The following is a 14,479-nucleotide window of genomic DNA, read 5'->3' as shown; positions in this document are numbered from 1 at the left end:
TTTGTTTTAGACATCTTTTATTTTGGTCATTATGCTTTACATGACATAATGCATGTTCAGGGATATAACAATGTTGCTGGTAGTTTGTGTTTGCATGACAGTATTCTGGTGACTCATTATAATGGTCAATTTGACCATAACCATTTCACAATATTCAAGTCACATACAAGGATAACAGTTACAACATGTTGCACAGAAAAGTATTTGTGTACTTTTAATAAGATTATTGGTCACCCAAACAAAAACAAGGCAGTACAAAAACAAACAAAAAAGAACAGACAAACACTAAATTAAGAATCACCAGTTGAAGTCAGTATAAAAGGAACAGAGTGGAAAAGAAAAAGTCAGGACACAACACAGTTATAACACCTCAATTTCACATGCTGTCTCCATTACAAAAGCTCACTGGTAACTTTGTGGATTGCTTCCCCCATCCCTGATCACCTGTTTTTATAAATTAGTTTTCCTTCTTCTAAGCACCTAGTTCTTGTAGTTTTCAAGTCAAGATGCGACTATTCCTCAAAGAAGGGTGAACTGCCTGTCTGGTTGAGGAAAAAATTAACAGGGAGTTTACTTTAGTTTGAGAAATAGATTGCAAATTTAGTTGGTTGGCTTTTTGGGAACTACTGTATCAACGTATCACGTTGAAGCAATGAGGAACCCAGAGAAAGAGCAGTGGACATTCTCGGCAGCAAAGACACCATTGGCCTCATCATCAGGAATCTGGACATAGACTGTGTCTCCCTCATCGAGCAAGAGGACAGCGCTACCGGACATCTGGTCCAGGAAGCCCTTGTTGTACTCATCATAAGTGAACATAACAGGCTGGCCGTTCTTGTACAGAGCCACCAGGGCGTGAGCGCCGTTAACGTGGATGCTGTAGGAGAAGTAATAGACTCCAGGGACCTGGCAGGTGAAGATGCCGGACTCAGGGTCGTAGTGATTCTCAGCATTGTACACAATCAGGTCAAACTTGATGGGGCTGCCAGCAGCAGGGTAGGGGGTGGCCAGAGCTGCAGTGAAAGCAGACATGGGGGACTTGACCATGACCTCACCGATACCCATGCCCTTCTCAAACACAACCTCACCAGGAGGACCAGGGGGACCAGGAGGGCCAGCAGGGCCGGCCTCTCCATCGGCACCGGGCTCACCGGGTTGTCCAGGTGGACCCTGAGGTCCGGGGACACCCTTAGCAGCCAGACCAGCAGGGCCAGGAGCACCAGGGAGACCTGGGTGTCCCTTAAGACCAGGAGCACCAGCGGGACCCTGAGGGCCAGTGGGTCCTCTGGAACCTGGAGCGCCATCAGCACCAGCAGCACCCTGCTCACCTGCGCGGCCAGGGTGACCTTTGGGTCCAGCAGGGCCTGGGATACCTGGGGCACCTGGGGTACCGGGGGCACCTACGTTACCTTTGTCACCTGTGGGTCCAGTGGCTCCTCTGGGTCCAGGAGGACCAGCGGCACCTGGGTAACCCTGTTTGCCTGCGAATCCCTGAGCTCCCTGATCTCCCTTGTTTCCCTTAGGTCCCTGAGGTCCAGTTGCACCTGTGTCACCTTTAGCGCCAACAGCGCCAGGCTCACCTGGGAAACCTCTCACACCCTGAGGTCCAGCAGGACCAGTGGGGCCACTGGCACCAGTAGCACCAGTATAACCTGTTGGACCCTGCTCACCCTTAGGACCTGTGGCACCTGGGCTACCTGTGGCTCCCCTCTCTCCCTTCTCTCCATTAGCACCTGGCTTTCCATATCCGGGGACTCCAGGGGCACCAGGGGCTCCAGCAGGTCCCTGGTGGCCTTTAGGGCCGACTGAACCGGGCAGACCTGGGGCACCATTCTCACCTGGTTTACCTGGCATACCTATACCTGGGGCACCAGTGTGTCCCTTGGGTCCCATTGGTCCCATGGGACCAGTGGCACCGTCCCTACCTGGGGTACCAGACTTTCCTGGCTCACCGGGAAGACCAGCCTTTCCAGGCTTTCCAACTCCAGCTGCACCTGGTGCTCCAGGAGGGCCCATGGGTCCTTCAGGCCCTGTCTCACCCTGAGGTCCGGCAACTCCCACCCCTCTATCACCCTTAGCACCTGGCAGTCCAGGTACACCTGGATGTCCCTTCAGACCAGGCTCTCCTCTAGGTCCCATTGCTCCAGGAAGACCAGCAGGTCCAGGCTTGCCAGTAGCGGAGAGGCCAGCAGGTCCAGGGCTTCCAGGAGATCCAGGGGCTCCACGTGGTCCCTGAGATCCAGGGGCTCCGGTGTCTCCCTTCTCGCCAGGTGCGCCATCACTGCCGGGTTTGCCAGGTCCACCTGGGGATCCAGGCTTGCCAGCAATGGAGCGACCAGGAGCACCAGGAGCTCCAGCGGGTCCTTGGGGTCCAGGCAGACCTTCGGCACTCTCACCTGGGGGTCCGGGGGGGCCAGCAGGTCCCTCAGGGCCAGGCTCACCTGGAGGACCAGGCTCACCTGCCACTGACACCACTGTGAGGAGGGAAAGAGTGACATCAGTACCAAGAAGAACAAACAAACAACAGCAACAAAAAATGGGTGATAATGGAAATAGCCAATCAGGAAGCACTCATCAACTGTGGGTTGCACATGTTTGTCACTATAAAAGTTACACCTGTCATGTGTTATTTGATGTGGGACTAAAATTAAAATAACTACTTAGAGTTTGGACCAATTATATTAAAATTAAATTTCAAGACCTCTTGAACCAGTATATGATTTTAAATGTTGTTTCTGAGTATAGCAAAGAGGGAACTACATCTAAATCTCACTACACAAGCCTGTTGTATAATGATGAATAAATGTGTCTTGTAGCTGCAGTCGATGCATCACATTCATGCAATGATATCTGAGAATACAGGGTTGAGTACCATTCAGAAATATGGATGTAGTGTCTTGTTCTTTGGTCTAAATGTGTGTGAATGAGTTTTGGCAGCATTTTGTTGAGTAGCAACAATGTTGCTGTCAAAGGCGAGATGAGTAGCAAATTGCAAGACACATGCTTTAAAGAAAGTTGATCTCATGCATTGCTCTTGCATGTTCCATCATAGAATTAGACAGCAGTTTAATTTGGTCTTAATCCAATGATATTTGATTCCTGGAGGTGGAGCAAGTTCTATTCCCACGGACCGGTCTTGTAGTTTTGATTCACTCGTGCAATTTTATAAAATCCTTCTTCAAATCCTTCAAAATAAATGTGGACTCATGTCTCTGCTTTATTCTAAAAATATATATTTTTATATCTATTTTGTTTAATTTAACTATCAAATAGAAAATGTATAAACAAAATACAAATTTATTTAATTACTATTTTTATAGTGTACATAGACATATATATCTTGTAACTTTGTTTGTCAAACCATAGGTCTAAATGAGAAGGAGTCTTTCTTTTTTTTTTTTAATTTGCTGCTGCCTTAATGTGGTCACATGTGTTTGAGTGTAAAAGGCTAACTGCAGCTGAGTTTGGATAAAGCCAAACAGATGTTTCTACTTCTGTGTGAAGCGGGCACACCCAAACAAACCACACTGCTGGGTGACTGGACTGTAATTGTCAGTGTCAAACTAAAAATAATTCACTAACAGCCACTTGCTCAAATAGAAATAGCAGCATGTTGATTCATGCAAGAGCAACATTTCATATTTTTTTGTATTGCATTTTAGCCAACATTCACACACACCATAATTAACATTTTTAAAGGGTAACAAAATACGTTTTTGTGGGGAAATATGGACCTTTTTTGTTTTGCATGAGTGAGTGTGAAGCAAATGAGAAGTAAATATTTACAGCACAAAAAGAGAAAAATATTTGTTAAATCAACTGCAGTCTTACAACATTGTGCGCCTCAAAATGTTAGATGTTTAGATAATGTACATGAGAGTGCTACAAGCAGTAAAAACATGAGTGATTCTTCAGAGTTCCTGCTCATGCAAAGCAGATAGTTAACAAAAGCAAATGAGAAAGTCACAAAATAATCTCGTTTGAAAAATGTTGCTAAAGTGATTGCATTGGTTGAATGCAAGAAGAAGAAATAAAGATCTGAGTCAAAACTGCAAAAAACTCTGAAAGCAAATCCCTGCACTAACTAAATGAGAACTCAAGTTGTAGATTAAATGGACTGGATGTGATTGGAGAAGCATGTGTGCTCTTGCAGCCAATCAGAGCGCAAGGCAGCTGCAGAGCAAGGTGGAGTTCAGTTTTCAAAGTAAAGTGCAGCTGCAGCTGGATGTGGCTGCTCCTATTTGCCACAATAAAGATGCTAAAACGCTCACAGAAGATTGCAAGGTAAGGCAGGACTGTAACAAAATGTTGCTTGAGTCACGAATGTCTTTAGAGAGGAAAATCTGACTTTAGAGGCAACTTTTGTGACACAAAAACAGGACAAATGCTAACATGCTCAAAAGGGATTTTATAGAGAGAGCAGGAGGCTGTGTTTTCTTACCGTGGCTCTTCACAGAGTAGGGCTGGTACTGAGGGGCGGCTTTCACCATCTTCTTCACCACATATCCCTTGCCATGGGCGGCAGTGGAGGCCACCATGAGGAGGAGGATGCTTGCTACTCGTAGGTCCATCTTAACGGGTCCAACCTGTAGGAGGAAGCAAGGAAAATCAGCACAAACACTCTCACGGCAAGATTTTGAGATATTTTACAGCACTTAAAAACTTTGTCAGTGAAGTGTAAAGCCTGTGCATCTTCACTGCAACTCAATGGACAGTGAGTAAGCTAGGATAAGTTTGAGTAGAAGGGTGAAAATTTCAAATTTTCACTCAGTCAGAGCATCCTGGATCCTTCAGGAGACTGAATGTCATTCAGAAGTCTCTAAGCCAGCCAAAATCTGCCTCCCTTCACCGTTCTCCAGCCTGCCATCGGAGCAACCCGAGGCCTAAACTCAGCCCAGAGACGCTGACTATTCCTCCAGAAACAGAGCTGTTTAGAGGGGGAAGAAAAAAGACACATACCGGCATCCAAGGGGGGGAAAGTCAGTCTCTTCAGCACCAGTGATCTCCTGGTGCTGCTGTATATCCTTAGGGTAGGAGCACAAGTGAGGATATGCTGCCTTCCAGTACAATGATGTGGGTATTTATACCATATCTACCCCTCGCATCATTAAAAAAAAAGAAAAAAGCCCCCACCACGCAAGTACCTCCCTCCTCAGAGCTAGGCTGTAATTAGCAGACAGATCTGCCCAAAGCGGGCATGTCACATCAGGGTGCCTCCATGTCTTGAGGATCCAGACACATGATTATCACTTATTTCAGTCTTCTTCTGAACTTGAAAATCATCATGTTCAAGGTAAAAAAAATAAATAAATGAATGCATAAGCAAAGAATACAAACAAGCTCAAACTTAATCCAGTAACACCTTTACATTATCAGTTGAATTTAGAGTTTTTATGCAACATTTGTTTTTTTTTAATGCTCAAGATATATTTATATTTATGAATGTTTATTTTTAAGACCCCCTGTTTAAATATGACTACATCTGAAAATAGTCAAAACAGATCTATAAAAAAACACCAGATTTGTAGTGGCACCTGTGCAGCTTCACAAAGCATGCATTGAGGATGTACAGTACAGGACTCATCTGCAAATTTACATCTTGTCCAGCCGGCTGGCTGGCAGAGGCTTGCCCTTAACTTTCCTGAACGTCTGGGCACATCCACCTCAACCATGATAAGGTAAACAAGAGAAATGGTGGGGAAAGGTTGTCCAGAGAGTCGTGGATTAAAAGGTACAGCCGGTTTTAGTTAGATTGGAAGCAAATAATTATGTTTATCCTGATGTAATGCCTTCATTTAAGGGATTCACATATTTAGTTTTGTTGATTTCCTGGGTATTATTTAGCAGCTTGTCATTCTGGCTTATTGAGGACAAAGTGCTCTTGATTTCAGCTTCTATTTCAGGATGAACACTTTTTCTTAAATTGTGTATTTTTGTAAGTGTTTCACCCTCAAAACAGCTAATAAAACTAAATAAGGAGCCACTGGAAAAGACATTTGGGCTTGTTTCTGCACAGCCTTGTGAATGCAGCCCAGTGTGCGACAGCCCTCATGTGCAGTACTGATGTTTGGGCACCAGAGGGCAGGTTTTACTGTTGCACAACACCTCTGCATGGAGCTGGAGCTGGAGGAGGTGCTGCTGCAGAGAAGGGGCCATGCCCCTGTGGTCACTTGTTATTTTTGGTCCCCTCGGTGCATATACATCATCAGAGGCTTCAGGCCTATTCCTACAATTAGAGCTGTTTTCTGTCGTGATGTTGTATTTCCTCAATCAGCTCTATCCTCCTGTATTATCCTCCCGCACCCTCACCCTCCACCTTGCCTTGCTTACTTTGAGCTCCTCCAACTGTAATTTCTCAATTTCAGCCCGGCCACATAGGAAATGCATACACCCAAATAATCACATGTTCTCAAGCACACGAGTAGCCATAAACGTTGTGTAGGGTACCGTCCCAGAGTCGTCTTGAACATGAGCCCATTTATGGTTCCTGTGTTCTTATAATGTATACACATACTGCTGACAACATGTGCAGGCTATATTTGCAGAAAAGATGATGAGTTGCCTGATTGAAGGCTTCACCACGTTTTCTATATGAGGCGTCTATAACAACACGTGAGAGTGTGACAGCCGTCTTTCACCGAGTGTATAATTAAAGATTCTACAACATGGAGCTTGTTTGAAGTTTTTTTCTGTAAATTAAACCAAATTATCTGCAATTTTCCAAAGTGCTACCTAGACAGGCTTCTAGCACTTAATCATGTTTGGCAAGCATTGTTTAAGTTTGCTTTCCTGTCAAATAAAACATAATCTAATTTGTGATCTCCATTTCTAAATGTTTGAAATTCTGTTCATAACCAAGACAGAAGAGACGGCTGGCAGTAAAGGTGCAGACTGTCTACCTGAGGCTCGGTGGTGATAAAATGTCACATTACATGTGCACGTGCAACTCAAACAAGAGGAGGATCACTTCTGTGCCAATGTAATAAATGCAAGTCATATTTTTCATTTTGAAAGCACACTTTGTCAGCCGAGTAAAAAAAATAAGACCCTGTAAGTCATTATCACGTGAAACTTGAGATATTCAATTATTATTTTGAGAAGGTTTTTACAGAATTTTGAGATAATACTCTAAAGGAGAAATCTGTAATATATTTACAGTAATATATAATAAAAAGATCATGATATGACATCAAAGATTAAAGAAATACATTAAGTTGAAATATTTTCACATCAGTGCTGCAGGTGTAGGACTTGTAGTCATTGCTGTCACATTGTTCCTGCAGGCTGCAGAGCTTTCGCTGAGTCTGGGGAGGACGGGGAGGTAGTGGGGGGAAACACCTCACTTCAACTACAGATCAGATATGAAATGGGATTTCAATCTATTTAATATAGTCTGTTGCTTCAACCTGCTTTACTAATTTTTGCGTGCAATTGATACATATTGATCCTTTAAGATACCAGATAAGTAAATTAAGAACCATTTATCATTTACAGTGACGACCTGGCCAAGATGCAGCAACAGCAGGCAAGTTGATACAACACAATAAAACATAGATACATCTAGAACAAGAAGACAATCTCATGCAAAAGTAAAACATCACTTTATATACAGTATATGTAACAATAGTATTCCCAAGTATCAGAGACTAGTGTTTGTAATGAGTTATTAAACATGTAACAGGTAACAATATGAGCTGAGTTTAACTTTTTTGGGGATATTAAGTCACTATATTAAGATACTAACAATATTTTGACATATTAACTCATTTTTTGAGATACTAAGTCATTATAATGGCTTCCACAATCTTCTTTTATCACATTGGTGGAAATGGGCATCCATTGCTCAAGCAAATAATGTTTATTCAAGTGTTCAGCAGCTTAAGTTATCAATTACTGGTGACTGGCACAGTCTGCGTTCCCCCGTGCCATCAGTTTAGATATTTTATAGTCTTTACTGTATTATTTAAAATCTCTTTATGCTTGTGCCCCAAGAGGAGGCCCAGCTATTCCAGATTTAGTAAAGTTTAGATGAAATGACAGAGCAAGAGAGGGTGGAGTTAGAACTTTATATGTTTATAGGTTCAGATGATTTCAGTTTATTTATGTTTTTCAAACATTCTGCAGCTAAACCACTGCAAAAGACATTCTCTGTTTTTAGTCAGATGTTCTGAGAACAATGATTCATCTCTTCATGCATAAAAAAAGTCACAACAACCTGCATCTGCATGTGAGCCAGTGAGGAGCAGACACATTCAAGTTGAGCCTTGGAACCAGAGTGTACTTTGGCTTGAGGAAAACTTGAATTAACAGTGTAATTTTGATGTTGTTTATAACCTCGCAGCATACTTTTTGTTTTCTAAACACGCCACTGGAGTCATTTGTGAAGGACTCCGTGCCCTTGTGCCTATAGCGGCAGGATTGAAGGCTGTGAAAGTGTATGGCAGGACTCTCTCTCTCTCTGCTCGGCTCATTACAGCACCGCAGCAGCTTGATGTGGTCGGCAGACCTCATCGTAATAACCATTAGGAATTAGGTTAACAGCCTCCAAACTGGAGACGGTGACGTCGCTTTGCTCTTATATTGTTGAGAGACCCTCACTGTAAAATACGCACATGCTTTCGGTTTCTTGTCTCTTCATACACTTGATATACGGCCTACAACACTTTTACTGAATTTAGAGGAATAAGAAAATAGTTATGAACATGACACACCCAAACTCACTGAGAGCACATGAAAGCTGCACACTTATTTACGGATTACATTTTCTTGTCATTATGTCTTTTCAGTCATTTTACATACAATCATATGACTTACATGTGTCTAATTATATGTTAACCTTTCCAGACATACATGTCCCAAAAGAAAACAGAACCAAACAACAACAAAAAAAACCATAAAACAAACAAAGAAACTAAACAAAGTCAGAAAGTCAATTACACCACCCAAAACATTTTACAAATGCACCCATCTCTGGCCCTTAAGCATCTTTTGAGATACCTGATACATCTTTTACCAGTTTATGTTAATTTTCCTCTCTACTCCACTACAAGTCAGTGGGAAATTTTTAGTTTTTAACCCACTAAATTATGTTTAGTTGCGTTCACTGACTTCCTTCCTCACTTTCAACTAGGTAGGAATGGCTAGTTGGAAACGCACCTTTACCTTCAATAAATGATGGATTTCTCTGTGTTTGAACATTGTTGGAAACATTTGAGATAATGTACACAACTCAACAAGATATATACATTTTAATGTGGAAATGTTACATATAAGTTAGGAATGCATGATTTTGACTGATGTTTACCCCCATTTTAATGCTAGGAAATTTCTTTTTCTGCCAAATTAATCACTTTTTTGAGGGGTTAAACATGCTCAAAAACTCACAAATCTTGGCACTTGTAACACTTGTGGTGGTGAAACTTGACATCTGATATGGGTGTTGCTCACGGGCATGGCAAAATTGCTTGATAGCACCCCCTAAAGAGCAGCTCCGGGGTAGGTTTCACTGAGTTACACTAAATTGGTTGGGATATCTTGGTATCTTCTATATCTTCTTCTTCTTCTTCTTCTTCTTCTTCTTCTTCTTCTTCTTCTTCTATATCTATCAAAAACGCTTCCTAAACTAGCAGTTCAACTACGTTTTGCAGTAGCTCTCTGGGAGTTCAACTACATTCATATTTGCATGTTAATTAAAAATGACCTTTTTGCCATTTTTGGTATGGTTAACTTCTGAAACTACAAACAATTTCCATCCGAAAAAGGAACCATTGCCATTGCTTCTCTGACTGATGGACATTATATTTTTCCACAATGAATATTGTATACTTAATTTAACTATTTTGTTTATTTATGATTGACTGTGAACAAGTAGGCACTTTTGTTTTGTACTTTTTGTGCATCACATTTAGGTTACATTGTCAGTTTCTTTTGTAAAGTGGTTTTGTGCACATTTTAAAAATAGCTTTAGTTATCCAAATTAGATATATCCTTATTGTAGCTTTGCTATTGTTCACCTCCTTCCAGCGTTAAGTCATTAGTTGCTTTCAAAGTAGCTTCCCAACACAGATTTCTACACTGAAATACTGCTACTTTTGTTTTAAGTGAAGGATCTCAGTACTTCTTCCGCCACCTGTTTGGATAACCCAGTGCATTTTTTATTCTGCCAAAACAGATTGGAAAAAAAATTGCATGGGAAGCCATGACGGGGCAGAATTTCTTCGACTGACCCCTCTGTAGAGGACATTTGCTGGCACACATGAAGGTCTCGCTTTGTGTTCAGGCTGTTACCCATATCTAAAAACACCCTGTGGATTTCACTAAATTCACGGGGGAGCACTTCTGGACAGTGTTACTGGCAATGTTAGTGATGTTTTTGCTTGTACTCTACAATGATAACAGCATATGAAAGAAAGGTTTTCGCATTTTGTCTGTTTTTGTTCGCTCCACTGCCCAGGAATTGATGTTTCTGGTTTCTTCGCCATGCTGACCGAGGCTCAACCCACACCCAAGAGGAGAACATAATTGGCGGTTGATGTAAGGGGACCCGACCGAGCACGTGAGTTTTAAGCAGCGGCTAAAGATACACCATCACGGCTGGGATACAAATTTAATGTTTCAATAAACTCCACGGACCACTAAGAGCTACTTTAAACTTTATGAATGGCAGACTTGACGGGGGCCCTTGTGAGTGATTGGTGGGGAAATTACAGGGCCCTGAAAACAAACATGGACCCAAATGGAGCCGGAAGTGTAAAAGTAACTGAAAAATGGTGGTGGTAGCTTAAGAGATGAGGGCTAATGTCTGGGAGGTAACCAGTTCGAAACACCAGAATGGCAGGAAAATGCGGGGGATGGATGAGAAAGCAACAGTTGGATGTCCTTCAGCAACTCCCAGGTGTGAATGCATGTAGCTGTGTGAATGTGGAGCAAAGTGTTTGCAAGTTTAACAAACGTCCAGACACAGTGAAGGTTTTTAATTGAGTAAAGTCATGAAATTTACACTGTGATTAAAGGATAACTTTTGTACTTTATAAACCTAGACTCAATTTTCCCATGTTTTAGTGTCTAAACCTCTATGTTACGCATTATAAAATTGAAAAAGATTAAAAATGAAAGAAGTGAGTGCAACAACATTATTATTGACCGATAATAATTGTGTGTGTGCGTGTGACTTTTTTCAGCTTCTGAAGGTGGACATCTGAGAAAAGGTTTGTGAACCACTGGGATAAAGGCTTTATTTTGACCAAACCATGGTCAGTGCCAGATGTTTCTGGTAAATTTTATTCTCTTTCTGTCGAGCTTGAATGAAGATGACAACGTACAGATGTTAAAATTTGGCAAAGGGAGTCTGGTGGCTTTGGTTAGAGCAATAAAACAGCTGTCTTCTGGTTGAACAAAATGTAACTTACTCTTTAAAAAAAAGGGCTATCTCTTTAAGAAACCTTTAATGTTGTCAGTGCGGTGGCAGCTGAGAGAGACATTTACTTTATTTTGCTGACTTTTACTTTTGTTAGTGCGACTTTATTGAGTGCTTGTAATCGTGTTTTCAACTTAGGTCATGCACTGCTGTTGATAACTCAAAGTTTTGTTCACACTGTTTTGCTTTTTTACACTATGTCTTACTTTTCTAGCATCTTGTAGTATGTTTAGACCAATTCCTTCTATATTGTGCCTACATGTCAACTTGGTCAACCACCATATTTTGTGTCTTCTCTCTCTCTTCAAACGATTCAGGTGTTACAGCTATAACCTTAATAGTATCATAATTATCTGATCTCTCATAGCGACAACAATAATTTTCAGAGTCTGCACCCTAACGTTGCACAGGGAAACTGCTTTATTCTATTTTTATCCTGCATTTGTTCGTTATCTAGTGAATTGCTTCACATATAAATCTTTAGATAAACCATTCTACCCTTTAGTAGCCTTTCTGAGCTCATAGAAGAGCCAACTAGCAGGTTATTAGACTTAATTTAAGCAAATGAGTTGCATTTATGAACACCTTAAGCTCACTCTTTGAGCACTCTTTCTCTAGTCCTTTGCTTATTCTTGCAGGGCCCCTCTCTTAAAGAAACCTTCAGGTCAGGAGTCGTTCGTCTCTTTATTTCACTTCTAGGCCTGTCCTATATGGTCGGAGGCACCGTGCCTCGGACTCTTCCCCTGAGAGTCCACTCCTGAGAGGCTCTGTGTCTCGGACTCTGTCCTAAGAGTCATGCACTTGGAGGCTCTGTGACTCTGACTAAAAGTTAATCATTTTTTAGTCTGAGACAGAGACAGGAACTTAGAGCAAGAACAAGAGAAGCAGTTTAGAAGCAGTCCTGTTTTTTAAAGTCTCATCTGTTCATGCGTGTGTGTGTGTGTGTGTGTGTGTGTGTGTGTCCTTGTTTCAACACAGATGTTTCCTCGAGTGGTCATTTCTGATAACTCTGTTCTCAAATACTTCATTGTTTTGATCTTCCTAAGAATATGTTGCATCATTACCTGTGAAGTCAATAACTTTTTAAGGTCACAGAACATTCAAACTAAAAAAAAACACAATGTTATTTGTGATAGAATATGAAAGTGTTGTACAATATATTTATGTGACATATGTTGGCTCCACAATATTAAACACTTAGAACAACAAAGTTAGTGGCAAACAAAGCTGCATACTTTGATGGTGCCTAGAGGGATTACGTTAGCTTAGTTTCACTTCTGCTGGGATTCTCCCTCAATACTTGACCAATTAAAAAAATATTGTCCCCATTAGTCACTTAGTTACAAAAACATGGGGAAATGGGGTCTAGGTCGAAAAAAACAGTTACCCTTTAAGTTGGAAATATGTGGAAATGTGCGCCTATATGCTACTTGTGATGTTATCGCTTGTCTGCCGGATGTGTCTGCTGTCACAGACACTTCTGAAGGCGAAAATTTGCTCATTGCCAGTGAAGCAAGTGAACCGAGTGCTGCTTTATCTCGACTGCGAGATGTGATTGTTTCCATAGTTCAATTTGCTCCAAGTTTATTCCTGGAAAGGTCTGACTCAGCTGCTGTTCTGAGGAAATCAGAGTTTCAGAGTTGCAGCAGCCAAAAACTAATTTAACTAGAAGCACTCAGCCAGACAGTTTATGGGGTGCTGAAAAGCAGCACTTGTGCACACAATTTACTCCAAAGGTAAAAAGTTCAGAGCAACATATATAGATATTGTTTTCATTCATGTTGTGTACTCCAGCAGGAAAACAATCCTTGCTTGTATTATAACTTTCCACTGTTCTCCGGATCATCTTGCCTTGTCTTCAGAGTTAGAAAAATTCCCAGTCAAACAGAAGACAGACTGCTAAAAGCATCTGCTTATTGTGGGATCATTTAAAGATATCAAAGTTAAATAAAACCATCTTAATGGGATTTTCAGCGCTTAAGTGTAGGTGGTGCAGTCCTGTATTTAAGGATAATGACTAATCCACAACATCAAGCCTGCGAAAATTCCAGGTTCCACTGTCTGTATCAGGCAGCGTCAGCCGTTTCACAACAAATGCCAGAGAAAGAGAAGCGTGGAGTCCTGTCTTTATGAAAGACAGGAGGATGAAAACGCCCAGAATAAACTGCATCAGAGCAGAGGTGGATTTATATTTGACTTGTCAGTTCATACACTCTCAGAAAAAAAGGGTTCCAAAAGGGTTCTTCATGGAGGGCTGACATTTTACCTGGAACTATTTGCTTCTGAAGAACCTTTTTATTGAAGAAAGGGGTTCTTTGTCAGACTAAGGGTTCCATTAAGAAGAATGAAGACAGAGCTCTGAGTTCTTCTCAGAGTATTGTTGAAATCCTTTTATCAAGTGATCATCAAGGTCTTTTGTACCATGATATAAAAGGGTTCTCTTTAGAACCCCCTGGTAGGTTCAAGATAAAACCCTTTAACTTTAAAAAGGTTCTCGGGAGGACCCCCTAAGTGCCATCTAGATAAAACTCTTTGAATCTTCAAAGGTTCTCATTAGAACCCCCTCAGCGGCTTCTAGATACAACATTTGGAATATAAAAGAGATTTGGTAGAACCCCCTTGTTAGGTTCTTGATAAAATCCTTAGAATATAAAAAGGTTTTCTGTAGAACCTACTCAGTGTGTTCTTGATCAAACCCTTGGAGGTTTTTCATAGAACCCTATCTTGGGTTCTTGATTGAACCCTTGGAATCTAAAAAAGTTTGTGTAGTACCTGGGTGTGTTCTACACAAAACCTTTGAAATATAAAAAGGTTCTTGGTAGAACCCCCTTGCTGGGTTCTAAATAAAATCCTTGAAATATTAAAAGGTTCTCAGAGAACCCTGAGAGTGATCTAGTCAAGACCCTTGGAATGTAAAAGATCCCCCCGAGCAGGTTCTTGTTGGCAGTTTTAGAAGGTGGAAAGGTTCTGAATATAACCTCCAGAGAGGGTTCTGGGTGGAACCATTACACCATAGAGGGGTTCTTTGTAAGGGTTCACAAATGATTCTAGGTATAACCCTTT

The 14,479-nt window shown here is 41.5% G+C and overlaps 1 protein-coding gene across 1 annotated transcript; it reads right to left on the bottom strand.

Moving 5' to 3' along the window:
- col10a1a (collagen, type X, alpha 1a) lies at positions 1-5,064 on the bottom strand. The gene is made up of 3 exons (XM_084742892.1): positions 4,960-5,064; positions 4,442-4,586; positions 1-2,474 (listed from the first exon to the last, which is right to left on the bottom strand). The coding sequence occupies exons 1-3, from the start codon at positions 4,963-4,965 to the stop codon at positions 640-642; spliced, it is 1,986 nt and encodes a 661-aa protein (XP_084599018.1). The 5' UTR covers positions 4,966-5,064; the 3' UTR covers positions 1-639.
- Between the last annotated feature and the right edge of the window lie 9,415 nt (positions 5,065-14,479).

This window comes from Lutjanus erythropterus, chromosome 18, assembly GCF_056507025.1.
Source record: "Lutjanus erythropterus isolate fLutEry1 chromosome 18, fLutEry1.hap2, whole genome shotgun sequence".
In the NCBI taxonomy this organism is placed as follows: domain Eukaryota; kingdom Metazoa; phylum Chordata; class Actinopteri; order Lutjaniformes; family Lutjanidae; genus Lutjanus; species Lutjanus erythropterus.
The sequence above is the reverse complement of the archived record's forward strand: the minus strand, read 5'-3'. Positions and strand labels throughout refer to the sequence as shown.